The sequence below is a fragment of the Pteropus medius genome, unplaced genomic scaffold (assembly GCF_902729225.1).
Source record: "Pteropus medius unplaced genomic scaffold, Ma_sr-lr_union100, whole genome shotgun sequence".
Taxonomy (NCBI): domain Eukaryota; kingdom Metazoa; phylum Chordata; class Mammalia; order Chiroptera; family Pteropodidae; genus Pteropus; species Pteropus medius.
This window is the reverse complement of record NW_024354500.1, coordinates 2412572-2426891: the sequence shown is the minus strand read 5'-3', so window position 1 is coordinate 2426891 and position 14320 is coordinate 2412572. Positions and strand designations below refer to the sequence as shown.

The 14320-nt window shown below is 37.2% G+C and overlaps 1 protein-coding gene across 2 annotated transcripts in view; it reads right to left on the bottom strand.

Moving 5' to 3' along the window:
* Positions 1-1368: 1368 nt before the first annotated feature.
* Positions 1369-14320, bottom strand: part of GPR63 (G protein-coupled receptor 63) — a 53436-nt gene continuing 40484 nt past the window's right edge. For both annotated transcript variants that reach the window (XM_039852973.1, XM_039852972.1), the window contains one exon: positions 1369-13178. In XM_039852973.1, coding sequence (XP_039708907.1) covers positions 11772-13031 — 1260 coding nt within the window. In that variant the 5' untranslated portion in view covers positions 13032-13178 and the 3' untranslated portion in view covers positions 1369-11771. The remainder of the gene's footprint in view (positions 13179-14320) is intronic.

Sequence of the window (14320 nt, the reverse complement as noted above, 5' to 3'; positions counted from 1 at the left end):
GCAATGTGAAAAGTGCTGAGGGCTGAGGTCAAAATAAAGTTAGAGAACGTGAACATGAAGTGTCACTAGTCTTTAGGGATGTGTGTTAGTCTCTAGCAACATTCAGGGGCTCAGTTGAGAAAACAAATGTAATGTAAATTTTCTGTTTTTTGACCATCCAATATCCATAGACCACCATTTTAGTCATTGTACCCCAACTTCTCTCTAGAGAACCATGTGCTCTTTATCACTTTTAGCTCACATACTTCTAGGATCCAGAGTGGAGCATGTTCCCTTGGCCCAAACCAAATTGGCTGGTTTTCTGTCACTTTTATAGAAAGAGATCTGACTGAATTAAAAAATAAAAAAAATAGAACTGGAAGTGAGATAGTGTGGGTAATGGATAAAAAAGATGGAATAGGCAAAAGAAAAGTAGAAAGTAACATGGACTTTCCATCTTGGGCAGAGAAGTTGGCAATCCTTGAGAAGGCGTAGTGAAATATTTAATCTTCTACTGAGACCATGTGCCTCCTACAGCTTCCCCACTAAAAGACTTGAGAGGAAAAGAGTTAGGAGATCAGAGAGTATTTTTTGTGGCCTCTGTAAGGTCATACAAAGAAAAGATTCCCTTAGGTTAAAATTGGTCCATCTGCAAGCAGAAAGGAAAGAAAATTATGAATTTGCTAATGGAGACCATTTCTGCCTTGGGCCTACAATCTGAGATGGCTAAAAATACAATGAAATGAAATCAAGGGTTAGAAAATGGAATGCTTTGTTGTCAGTTAAGGTTCATGCCAGGAAAGGCAGGAAGAAGTCATTCCAGAAGACAAAATTGGAATATTTTTCCACTCAACTATCTACTGTTATGCACTCCAGGAGTGACTAATAAAGAGAAAGACTAACCTAATTGCAAAGAAGAAGCTGGGATGGAGCCTAGGAGCAAGGGTAAACTTCTGGTGACTCCTACCACACCTATCGTTTAATTTTATCTCCAGGAAGAGACCAAAAGGGAACCATTCAGTTTAGAGACAAGTACATGAGCCAATATCTGAGGCTAAGGCAAGGCTAGCCACTAAGAGATTAAAATTACCATGCCCAGTTTCAGAATCAAAAACTATGTCTTGATATGATGTCAGACTTTAGAATGCTAGCTCAGTGAATGAAATAGAATCCAGTGAATGAAAAGGGAGATGGGGGAGGGTGGCAACCCTCATAAGCTGTTTAGAAAATTGCTTTGTTTGAGCTCTAAATCAAAACCCAGGACTCTAAAATTTTACAAACCCGAAGTAGACTTCTCCAAGATAATACTATTAGATAGCTCATTCTCCCCAACACCTAACTGAGTTGTAGCCATGGAAAGCAATGAACAGAAGAGAACCCCCTGCAAAGCACGCTACAAATCAAACTGTTTATTAAATATTCTGATTCTGTAGGTTTTCGCTGGGGCTCTGTACTTTTAATAAACCAAATGGGCTTATTACACATATATAAATATACATACAAACATTTGAAATATAGTCTAAACTAATAAATTGCCTATGTGTCTAGAAAGCTTTCTCGATATCAGAAACTCAGGTTCTCATTATTCCTGAATAAAACCTGTGCCAGCAACCAGAATAAGAGACAGCAACATGCTGACTGACACCCCAATAGAGGTGGCAGATGGTGGTAGAGGCACTTGCTGCCAAGCTAGTATGACCTGATATGGCCTGAAACACTTCCAGAAATCCTGTATGATGCTTCAGGAGGGGTCTGGCTGGTCATGAGTATGAGATTGTCCATCTATTTTTCTCCCTTTTCTGCCAGAATATCAAGGTTATCACTCATTCTGCCTCCCGTAAATTTCAGAGCCTAGGGTACAGAGTTCATCAGTGGCATAGGAAATTGGGGCATTAGACCGTGTCAGGGGAAATTTTCCTGCTAAGTCTGTCAAAGTGAAGCTGGGCCTGAATATGGGGTAAATCTCCTGGGCACATGGTGTAACAAAGGTCCATTTCCTCAGGTGCTAATAGAGGGAGGCCTAAACATGTAAAGGAACAGTGTAAATCCAGACATCAGCCCCCATCTTCAATAGCCAGCTCTGCATCTCATTAGCTTCCACAGTCTTTACCCACTGGCTTCATTCTTGCAAAACTCTTTCCTCAGGATTTGTTCATTTCCTGCTGTTTTGTTGTTGTTGTTGTTGTTGTTGTTGTTGTTGTTGTTTTTAATTTAACCTTGGTCTGCTGCTGCCAGACACTGGATGCTCCACTTCCAAGCCCTCACCATGCCTAGATTTTAACCTTTTCCAGAAAAAAAAGGAAGTGCTGTTTTTGCTCCGTTGTTATTCCTAACTCTTTAACTCCATAATACCACTGTTTATCAGCTCCACTGTAGGAGTGAATTGAAAGCACCCAGATGAGCATCTGGACTGCAGAAAGGGGCAAATTCCCATAAAGCACAGCTTCTGAGACTCTAGGACTCCAAGACAAGAGCCACATGACTCCAGGCATTCCATGATCTCTTGGCCACGTTAACATTCCTAGAAAGCAGTATCCAGCTTTGGGTTAATGGTCTGAGTAGGAACTTCATCAACCTGAGTCCCTCTCCACTACCAAAATCTTGTCTGCCTTTCTAGTAGTCACATCTGAACACCTTCCTAGGTAGAACCCCAATACAAAATACCAGCATTTATTTAGTTCTAGATCTCAAAAGTCTTCCATTTGCCTTGGCCTTCGGGAGCTGGGTATCCAGCTGGCCTGAAGTATTTCTGCCTATATTTCGAAGTTGTCTGAGGATACAAGGGCCAACAATGCTTAATAAGGATCTTCAGTTCATTTCCTGTGCTTCTCGCTTGCAGCAAATGAGAAATGCATGACTTCAGGCAATGATGAGAATATTCATATTTTATCTTGTGGGACAGCATCTATGCAAATTATCAGTGCTGAGAAGTATTTAGCAATGCTGAAACTAGTATGTATACCAAGATGAAGATGCGATGAATAATGTAGACAGATCAGCAAAGCCTGGGGCCAGGAGACCATAGGAATGGTGAGGACAAGCTGAGGGCGGAACCAGAGGCAACAGGGTGAATCATAAAGTCCAAGTTAGGTTGTGTAGGACGATCAGATCCTAAAGGAAAATCCTTCATGAATGGAAGAAAAATAAGGTGAAAGAAACAGAAAAGCATAGATAAGAGGTTTGACAGATGATACTACAATGTGAAAAAAGCCTGTTTCAGTGACCATTCAGATGTGGGTTTTAATTCTTGTATCCCCACTTTATGAGTCTCACAGCTTCTTAAAATTCAATTAACCACTTGGAGCCTTGGAGGATTTGTAAAATAGAGTAACATTCACCTCCTAGAGTTATCAGAATTAGAGATTATATATTTATATAGATACAGTACTTGCATCATCTAGCAGGCATCAAATAAATGATGACTGCCATGCATATGATTATTTATTTGTGAATTTCTACAAGCTTTAAACACAGTAACAGTCAGCCAGGAGCTGATGAATGAAATAATTATTCATAACACCTTGCTTCAGCCAACAATAAATCTGTACTTAATATTTAAAACTTATTATTTATTCACTGAACGAAGTAAACTTTTATATGTAAAAGTCTGAGCTAGCTGCCAAAACCATGCATACACCATGTTACAGGTTTTAATCAATTATCTCTCTTTATTTTAAACTGTATTTTAAAAAATTGTTACTAAATACAAGTTTTCTTCATTTATATATGATACTACACTGATTTGCCTGTCTTTTTTTGTTCTCCTAAATTGCCTTTTTATTGAACCAACCCTTTGTTCTGGCATCATATTAATACATCTTTTAGTCTATTTATATATGTGACATCTTAGATTGACTTTTTATTTCAAGTTTCTTCCTGGGAAAGACAATGAGCACAGTGAGCATACTTAATAAATGTTACATAATAATAACTATTAAATGTTCTCTTAAAATCTCAAGCAGCTTTTTATCTTTAGCTTTTACTTTGAGATAATTATATACTTCCCCAAAGCTATTTATAGCTCCCATCGGGAAGAACAGCTGAAAAAAAATGTGTTCCCAGTCCTGCCAAAATTATAATGAAAGTGATTTAAACTCTGAATTTCTGTTGCAAGTGTTCAAATGACATTCAACATATAGATGTCAAATTCTAGCAATTTAAAACTTTTCCCATTCAAAACCTCCTTGATGCCATTTTGTCCATATCACCATCATAATTCATTTATAAACAAACTGAGATTAACAAAAAAGTTAAAGAAACATACCTTTTATTTGCTGTTATCAGTCTATCTGTATTTGTGCTCCTCCAGGTATACCATGAGCTATCTCCTCCCTTTACCCTTTGAAGCCTGAACCCCAGTATAGTTAGTCAAGATCACAAAATATAGTCACAGATCAGCTTTATAAATAAGAGAAACAGAGGACCTCCTCTATAACACAATTTGTACCTCACAGGGTCAAAAAATTATGTACATACATGCATCATTCTTAGGGTTGCCAGGTTTAGAAAATAAAAATTTAGCAGCCCTATCCACTCTACACACTTGTCCCCCAAACTGGCCCTGATGCAGTGTCAGAAAACCCCCACATTACCTTCTCCCACAAATCAAAGAAACTGGTTTGTATAATAGGCAGGTCACTGGACTTGGAGACTAAAGATCTGGGAACTGGCCTCAGATCTTGCCACTTAGAACCTACTTGGTTTGGGTAAGTCCATTATGATTTTTATCACCAAGATTCTATCATCAAAAGTCCATTTCCAGACTTTTGAGAACCACTACTCTCAAAAGTCTAGCAGGTGCTGGGGAACCAGTAAATTACAAGCACAGAAAAATGTGAACTTGGGGGAAAAATGGGGCTAGAAATCAAGACCTAGCTGATGTGGGGTTTTTTTTGGGGGTAAGGAGCTGTCATCACATCTCTGTCAGATTACAATGCTTCCCACACACTGGGAAACAGCAATTCCTGGCCTTGTCACATTGACCTGCCATACATAGTCCTTTGCCCATAAGTTCGGCTGTTTTTTAGTGGTTGAGCTTGGGGGAGGAACTAAAAAAAAAATTATTTCCTTAAAAATGTAAACATTCTATTCTATTCATAAAAATGTACCTATTAGGTATCTATTTCCAGACTTTTGAGAACCACTACTCTCTGTGAGATACTTTCCAGATCATTTTCTGACAGTAAAATCTCACTGACTTGAAGTAAAATGGAAAGAGATCTAAAGTTGGGAGCTGTCAAGCTGTGTTTGAATCCCAGCTCTACCTTCTCATCGCTGCAAGAATTTGAGCAAGTCATTTAATTGCTCTAAAACTGTTTGTTCATCTGCCTATTAGTGTATAATGTTTTTGAAAACCTCTAACAGAGGTACTGTCACAGAACAGATGGTAAGATAAATTATAGAATTAAAACTATTTTTCCATCATTTTCGAAACTATATAATAAATTACAGTAACAGAGTTTTTTGGTACAGCTTTTGGTTTCTTTTGTATATTCAATTGATTAAGCAATTCTAATTACTTTACCAATCATAAGTTAATGGGTATCTTTAAACACTGCCATTTTATGTCAGGCTGAATGAGTTCTGGTGATACAGCAGGAGTATCGAAGCTGACATAAGGGCTCTGGGGCTTCTGACTTCATCACCTTGACCTCTTCTCCCAAGTGGTCTTGGCTATTATAGATAAAGCCCAATAATTCAGACAAATCATTATATAATTGAACCACAATTATGCAATAGGGTGATGACCTTTCCAAAAGGGGTTCTGGGATCTATGCAGTTTAAAGTAAGCTCCTGGATGTTGAAATGTCCTTAAAATTCCAGCTATAGTCGGCAAATTCTATGATATCAGAGATGGTGTGCCCAAGGCTCCCAGGGGCTTGACAGCCTGTTTCTTGACTTGGCCAAATATAGTTAATGACTTGAAACTAAGAACAAACCGACATGTTTTGTGTATAGGTTTTGCTGCTATTATTATTTATTATATAATGCATGGAGAATCATCATCACCCAGTATGATGCTTAGTAAGCTCTTCTGACTAGCGACTCAGGTCAGTTGTCAGAGGATAGATAATAGGAGCAAGATCACCTAGAAAAATATGAACTTTGGCATTAGGCCTAGGTTTGAATCCAAGCTATGCCTGAAAAAGTTACTTAGTCTCTTGGGAACATAGATTCCTCAGTTGGAAAGAGGAGAAAACACTGTGAATAAGTATATTTTGACTACAACAAGTGGCTTAAAAATGGCACCCATCATTACTATTATAAAAATTTGCATGCTTTTATGCTGAGAGTTAATCATGTTAAGACTATAAATGCTTTCAAATTCCTTAAAAGGCATCATCTGATCAATTATTATTCTTTTGAGACATTTCAAAATGGATACAGAGAAAACCAAGGATAAATATTGTCCCCTGTGACTACATGAATCTGAATATAATGTAATCAGAATGTGTATCCTGTTCTCTGCAACAAACTTATCTTAGGCATTTTATTAACCTCGACACAGATTTATATGATGAAAAAAAAAATCGTTAGCAACTGAAACACATAGATTATAAAGGTTGTTTTATTTTCTTGTTGAATTTTCTGGACTATCTCTACAGCATCATAGAAGAATTTTATTATATATTAAATTTGGATATCATCATTGTGATCTAAGTGTTGTTGTGAGGACATTTCATAGATATGATTAAAGTCCATAATCAGTTCACATTCAGGGACATTATCCTAGATAATCTGGGTAGGCCTGATTCAACCAGTTGAAAGGCCTTAAAAGCAAAACTGAGGCTTCTTTGAGGAAGAAGAAATTCCATCCATGGACAGCAGTTTAAGATTGTACTGCGATTTCCAGCCTGCTCTACCTTTGTGTTTCAGATTTGCCTAGCTGGCCCCACAATCGTGTAAGCTAAATCTTGCAATAAATCTCTTAATAAATATCTTCTACTGGTTCTGCTTCTCTGATTAAACACTGATATAGCCAGGAAATTTTTCTTTTTTCTTTTTGCATTAATCTGACTGCATCTTGAGATTTAAGGTAGAAACTGCTCCTAAAGGTTCTTTTTATTATGAAGGAGTGTAGTTCATTATTTTCATGATAGATGTGAAAATGCTTTTAGTTCAACATGTTCCTCTATTTTGCTATATCTTTCTTACCTTTCCATTTCAGAAAGAACTGTCAAATGTAGATTCAATGACAACCTTCTTTTATAGCTTAAAAAAGAAGAAATATATTTAGCTATTGCATATGAGTGAAAAAGAAAATAAAACCCTATGTCTAATTGACAAAAAAAACTGAAACTCTTATATACAAATAAATATTTCCTATGGATTTAAAAGTGGATTTAGACTGGCACTGGATTTTAGAAATAGAAGCACAGTATGAAGTCATTTTGTCAAAATAGGAGCAGACGCTGTCATTGCTTCGCCAAGTGACAATCTAATTTTAAATGACTCAGTAGTAAAATTTTCATAACTATTCTAGACAGAATTTCTTAAAACTGTTTCTAAATACTAATGATCTCTTGCCAAGTTTCATTTCATCCTTAATTACCCTGAGAACTTCTAAAACTAGAATACACTTACACACACATAGGCTTTGAGAGCTCATTTGAAAATAAGAACCCCCAAAAAAGCAGGGTTTGAAACTAAACTCAGATTTTAATTTAACAGAAAGTATTATTCATGACAAATTTTTTAAAAATAAGATGAAGTAGTCCTTTAAACTAAATTCCAATTTTAGAAATGTTAAATATTTATTTATTTTGTTACTGGGAGTATTTTTCCTGGTTCTAATAAGAATATACACAAATAACCACACTTTTTGATTTCTGAACATTAACAATCCAAAATTCAAAGTAGTTTCTTTTCCCATACAGGTCAGGTACTATTGTAAAATAAATTAATTTTAATTACAAAGTACTAGTACCAATATATAGTAAATGTATTACCATTTCCTGTAATAACAAACATGTGCTTTTATATTTTTATTATAAAACTGAGTTTTCAATGAAGGCAATTTAGCAGGACTATGGTTGAGAAAATGAATTTGAATTAAGCAGTCCTTTAAACTTAAACTGAAAAATCATGGCAGAATAAAATGTCAAGCAAGTGAAAAAATTTTCTATGATATATACATAAACATTTCACGTAAACAAAAGCAAAGATCAAGAAAAAATTAAATAATTTTGTTAACAACCAAAATACATGGATTAAAAGGGTCGTTTTATTTTCTTCATGCTTCCACTGAACACAACTGGCATAAGCAGAGCAACAGGTGTTAGACGAATCTTTACATTCCCCTCTTACTCTTCAGGAGTTTACATACGATAAAGATATCTCTCTAGGAGAAAAGAAGACGTTAGAGGAATTAGACTCCAGAAAGCCATGACTTTCAAATATTAAGTCACTCTTTTTGCTCTACTGTGAAATGAGATAGTTTATCAGAATTTTGCCAGTTGAAAGAAGGTAAAGCTAACACTGGCAAGATCCAGCACTAACACACGTGGCAGCAAATCAGGCACAATGATACATAGATTTTCCTCTGGATGTGGATTATCCATGCACTAAGAGATAATGGATTCCAACACAAAACAAACATTTTTGGATAAAACAGACAATATCGAAATGGGTATATTTTCAACAGGAGTGTTTTTTAAGTGTGCCCCAGGGCTCACCTGCATCAGGCAGAGTGCTCCACAAAATAAAAGTGTGCATTCCTGAGCCCAACCCCAGATTCTCTGGGGGCCCTGGGCATCTGCATTGTTAAGAAGCGCCCCCATGGAAATACTTAGAAACATATTCCTATTAAAGTTTGAATATCGCTACTCCAGACTATTGGGGATTTCTTTTGACTCTTTCTTTTAACCACAAAGATTTCACTATCTCTTTCATGCTTCATACTTATTAGCCAGAAAAACAACAAAAATAAAAACATTTCTGATTATGTCAGTCAGCAGTGATAGTAAGTAGTGGTACTTTTTTTCCCTCAAGAAAATATAGGGAAATAGGCAACAAATAATTCTGCACCTAAATTTTTCAAAGGTAGCCCATAGTACTTTTTTAAAAAGAGCTTTCAAATTGTCTATGTAATAAAAAATGTTCAAAATGATTTGTAAACTGTCATCTAATCAAGATTATCCAGTGTAAAGAGAACTGGTGTTCGGTGTTGCTGAATTCACACAAAGGTCCATTTCTTCTTTTTCTTCACACGCACCGAGCATCTCAGCAGGCACTCCAGAGCCCTCACCAAATGATGCACTGCCTACAGAGCAGCGAAAAAGTACCTAAGGGTCGCTCATAAAAAAAGAACAAAGATAACAAAGCTCAGTTTCAACTCCAATCAAAAAGGAGTTTCAAGACTCTTGCCAATATGTAAGATGAATACAGAGCATGCTTAGAGACTTTCCTTAGAGAAAGTCTGCTTCCAAATATACTTATTAATATCTGCTTGAAATTCAGTTTATATTGAAAATGGAAAGCATGATACACTTCCGTGCGTTACTAGCATCTACTATATTGTTTATGTTCTCTATGATATCTATGGACACAACAATTTTACTTGTGAATAACATGAACTAGAAACCAAAGAGGTAGGTGACTATCATCAGAAAATGATCCCAAAACCACATGTGAAATATGCTTGAGTCCCAAATAAGTCCTTTAACTGAAAAATGAGTTGTAACACCATTACAACTGCCTTAAGAGCAGAATTTCCAGGTCTTCTGTGATGCCGTCAACCTTCCAAAGTCCTAATTCCTGATACTGTGTCCCATGCTCTTCAGACACTCCGTGTTAGGAAATAGCTAAGGAAATAAAACCTAAAGAGGTAATACTAGAGACCAAGGAGCAAGGCTGACGTCAGCTGGGCTCTTCGAAAATCTCCACTCTCACATTAAGGAAAGCACATCAGAGTTGGGCCAGATCTTACGTGTATCTAATCCAACTCTCTGGTTGTACCACTGAAGAAACAGTCTTATTTTCCCCACTGGTTCACAAAGCACTAAAATTCTGAAAAAAATGCTACAAGTCCAAAACTGTTTATGGTTAATATACCTATTTCGAAAGCCCATGATGTAGCCAAGAGGCTCCACTTTGAGCCTTTATGGCCTTAGCCTGCAGCCCCATCCCTGTTGGCTGTTTTATAAAGTGTATCAGTAGTTACAGAGAGAAGTGGACCAAAGGGTCTGGATGCACCTAGCGGGGCAGATCATCTGCAAGAGAAACATAATTTGAAACATCAGACATGCCCTGTTACGACTTGCTCTACACTCCTCCCAGGGCTTACCTCTGCTTCTTTGTTGGAAACTCGTCCCTGAGCACATACACAACCTCCAGCTCTGCTATGGGCAAGCACTGGGCAACAACATTGTTCTGCCTTACAACATTTAGAAATGGCTAGACAACTAGAAACCTACGAACCTTCAAGGCTGAGGGCTACAGACAGCTGTATTTAACTTCTCCATAATTATCAGTCATTCATTTTGTAATCCAAAAAAATCACCTCATAGCCTTATTTCCTCATAGCCTTATTTATCTAAGATTTTAAAGCTCCACTTTAGAAGGGCAGTTGCGAATGATTTTATTTTTATATTTTCCAGATTTTCTGTAATGGTTTCACATTTCTTTTAGTAATTAAAAAATGATGCATTTTTAAAAAGATTTTAGTCTAAAAACATTAAAGGATATGCAAAGTTTCCTCTTGACTATGAAACATCTAAACCTGAATGATGTATCTGTGTGGCACAGTGAAACAGCACAGTCTCCAAAGATTTTTGAGATCCCAGCTCTATCACTAACCGTGGGCAGGATTTTAGTCTCTCTGAGACTTGCTTTCTTTATCTGTAAAAAAGAAGAAATAATACCTACCCCACAGGAAGCTGTGAGAATAAAATGATGCACAGTGCCTGGCAAATGGTAGGTGTTCAATAAATGGTAGGCCTTTCTCGCCGCTGGGCTCAGTGATAACCCTTGAGTAAAAGGAATCACCACAGCCTGCACTGGCCGCCCTCTTAACTGAATCCCATTTAAATTTGAAGGGTGCTCTGTCGCCTCGACTTCGCCCTATTGCTCTAAAGAATTGCAATTGTGGTTAGAAAAAGTTCTATACTTTTATGTTCTCTCCTTTAAAACTGTACATGCAGATAAAACATTTTAAAAACACTATCTTCCTAGAAATAACGCAATTCCTAAAGCACAACATGTCTTCTATAAAAACAATTCTGAAAAACATGATTTAGTTCATTGTTTCTTAAAGTGCACCAAAGTAAATATTAATGACCTTTAAAATGTCACTAACCCCCTCGGGTTGTATTTTTTTAAATAAAAGTAAATATTTATCTACTGAGATGTATGTGGTTTTTGGCTCCAACGTGATGGCAAAAAGCAGCAGTGTCTTCCAGAAAAAAAAAATTAATAAACTCAACTAAGCATACCTTAGCAGCATACAGAACGCCTACATTTCAGTGTAGCTGCAGGCTCAGTATAACACAATCCTGATTCCTACTTCAAAAACAAAATTAATCAAAGAAAGAAAAAAGCATCTCCTCATCCTAAATCTAGGATTTCTCTTGAACTCTGGAGGTTAACATCTGTGATCACTTCCCTATTGTGTATCCTTGGTAACAGAGTTATAACTAGTCACTATTCTCCCTTTATACTGTACACACACACATAACAAACAAATCCTATATTTAAAAAATAATAAAGTATAAGTAGAGAAACCATGTGAAAGAAAAAAATTCAAAGTCAGATAAAGAACAACCATCATCCAAAATGTCAGGCAGTTCCAATTTTCACACCACCGTCCGATGTTCCCCACACACATAGACAGCACTGGGTCGTATCCGTCGCCTTGTGTGACCAGGGATCCGTGGCAAAAACTTGAAGGACTTGGGCATCATGTCTAGGCAGGCGTCATGGAATTTCTTAATCCTCCAGTAGTAAATCAGTGGGTTCAACGCAGACTTGAGGTAGCAGAGCCAAAGTAGCCAGGTGCTAATCTCAAAAAAGTTGTGCTTATAGTAAAAGTGCTTACTGAATGTTGCCACAAGGCTATAAGTGGTGAATGGGGCCCAACAGACAATGAAGACAGCAAAGAGAATCAAAATGGTGGTGAAGGCACGCGTTTTAAAGCCCATGTCAATGCTCATCTGGAAGGGTCTCTGTAGACTCATGAGACCCAGTTTGCTGGCCTGGCTGAGGCATATACCCTCAGGGTAGCTATGGATCCTCAAGGCGTTGTGCCGAAGGGTGTTAAGTATGCCCATAAATGAATACAGTATCACCAGGAAGGGTATGAAGAAAGAAATGAGAGAAATCAAAATCACATACGCTTGGTAACCCGGATGAGTTGTGTACCCAAACACACACTGGGGGGCTCGGGAAGGTATCTGTAGGTCTGGGTTCCCTACAGCCAAAGGAAAAGCAACACAAAAGGAAGTCGCCCAAGAAACTGCTATCAGAATCTTAGCTCTGTATGGATTCAGCTTATCCTGCCTCTGGACTATAATAAGGAACCTATCGATGCTAATGATGAGCAGGATGGCTACTCCCTCTATCACAAACAACCAGAAAAACATGGCAGATACCCTACAGAAGAACTTCCCAAAAATCCACCTGGTAGTAAGAATAGTTACCAAGGCAAAGGGCATGTTCAGCACTGCAAGCAACATGTCTGCAAACGCCAGGCTGGCAAGGAGGATGTTAATGGCAGATCGCATGGCAGCTTTTTGGTAAACCATGAGGCAAACCACCAAGTTCCCAAGAAAAGACACAAACAGAATAAATATCATTATAGCAGAAAGGATGATCTGGAGAGGCAAGTTTAGGCTCTTATAAACTGCTGGTGTCGGGGGTACAGCTGTGCTATTCACTGTCATGGGGCTCATCCCAGTGGGAGCCATGGTTTCAAAACTGTATCTAAGCAGCAGAGCAACTCCCGGATGCTGCAACGGCGGAGGGACCGTGATATTCATGTACGTGTTTTCATAGACTACGAACGTTGTGTTGGTGGCCCCCGTATGGGACGCAGTCAACACCGCGGAGAAGACCATGCTTTCCGTAGGATGGAAGGTGCCAGCAAATAAGTAGGTGTTCTTCAAGCATATCAACACAGAGCAGCAGTATCATATTTCATTGATGGGCTTGGAAACACACTCTGGAAAACAGACGAGTTCCATCTTCCACGGGAGTCCTTTCTCCTGAAAACAAGCCCCAAACACAAAAGTGAATGAGAAATGAGCTTTGTAAATAACACTTGACTTCTTACCTTTCATCATGAAGGATAGGTTAGTTTTTTTTTAACCCTTTAAAAATATTTACGTCTCTAACCTTGTCAGCACTAAAATAGTGTTGTTCTGTTATTTTTAGTCAACCATGATGGAAATTTCATGACATTCAAAAATGAAGTGAAAGTGAAAAAAAATCAAAATGGATAACTGCTTCAAAGTCAAAAGTTAGAACATTATTTTGAAATTTTCTTTTAAATTTCTAGTAACAGCATAGCCTTTCCATAGCCACTGTTAATACACATTTTATTATGTGGTTCTCCTAAGAGTGCTGATATTTTTTTAATAGCATTCAGATACTGGTTCATATTCCATTTTAACTTTAGTATAAACCAGGTGACAAAAATCCCTGAACTCAGTTTCCTATTTAATACTTTTGTACTAACACCTGTATAAATAGGTACTAGGTTATTTTCTATGAAGGTCCAAAACAGTTTCTTGGCTTTCTAATTTCTTTGTGTTTCTTTCCAGAAATCCAAATATCACCATACCATGTAATGATTAGATATTTGTATACACTGTGAAATGATCACCACAATAAGTCTAGTTAATATCTGTAACCATATAGAGCGAATTTTTTTATTATGAGAACTTTTAAGATCTACTCTCTCAGCAACTTTCAAGTATGCAACACAATATTATAAACTATAGTGACTATGCTGTATATTACAACCCCATGGCTTAATAATTTTATAAATGAAAGTCTGTACCCTTTTTACCCACCTTGACCCATTCTGCCCATACCATTTCTCTCCACCTCTATTTTCTGAATCTATAAGCTTAATTATTTTTTTTTGTATTTTAGATTCTACATATAAGTGAGATCATATTTTTTTTCTTTCTCTGTCTGATTTATTTCACTTAGCATAATATCCACCCAAGTTGTAGCAAATGGCAAGGTCTCATTTTTTTTATATGGCTCAATAATATTCCACATACATATACCATATTTTCTTTATCCATTTATCGATCGATGGACACTTAGGCTGTCTCCATATATTGGTTATTGTGAATAATGCTGCAATGAATACGGGGGTGCAGATATCTTTTCAAGT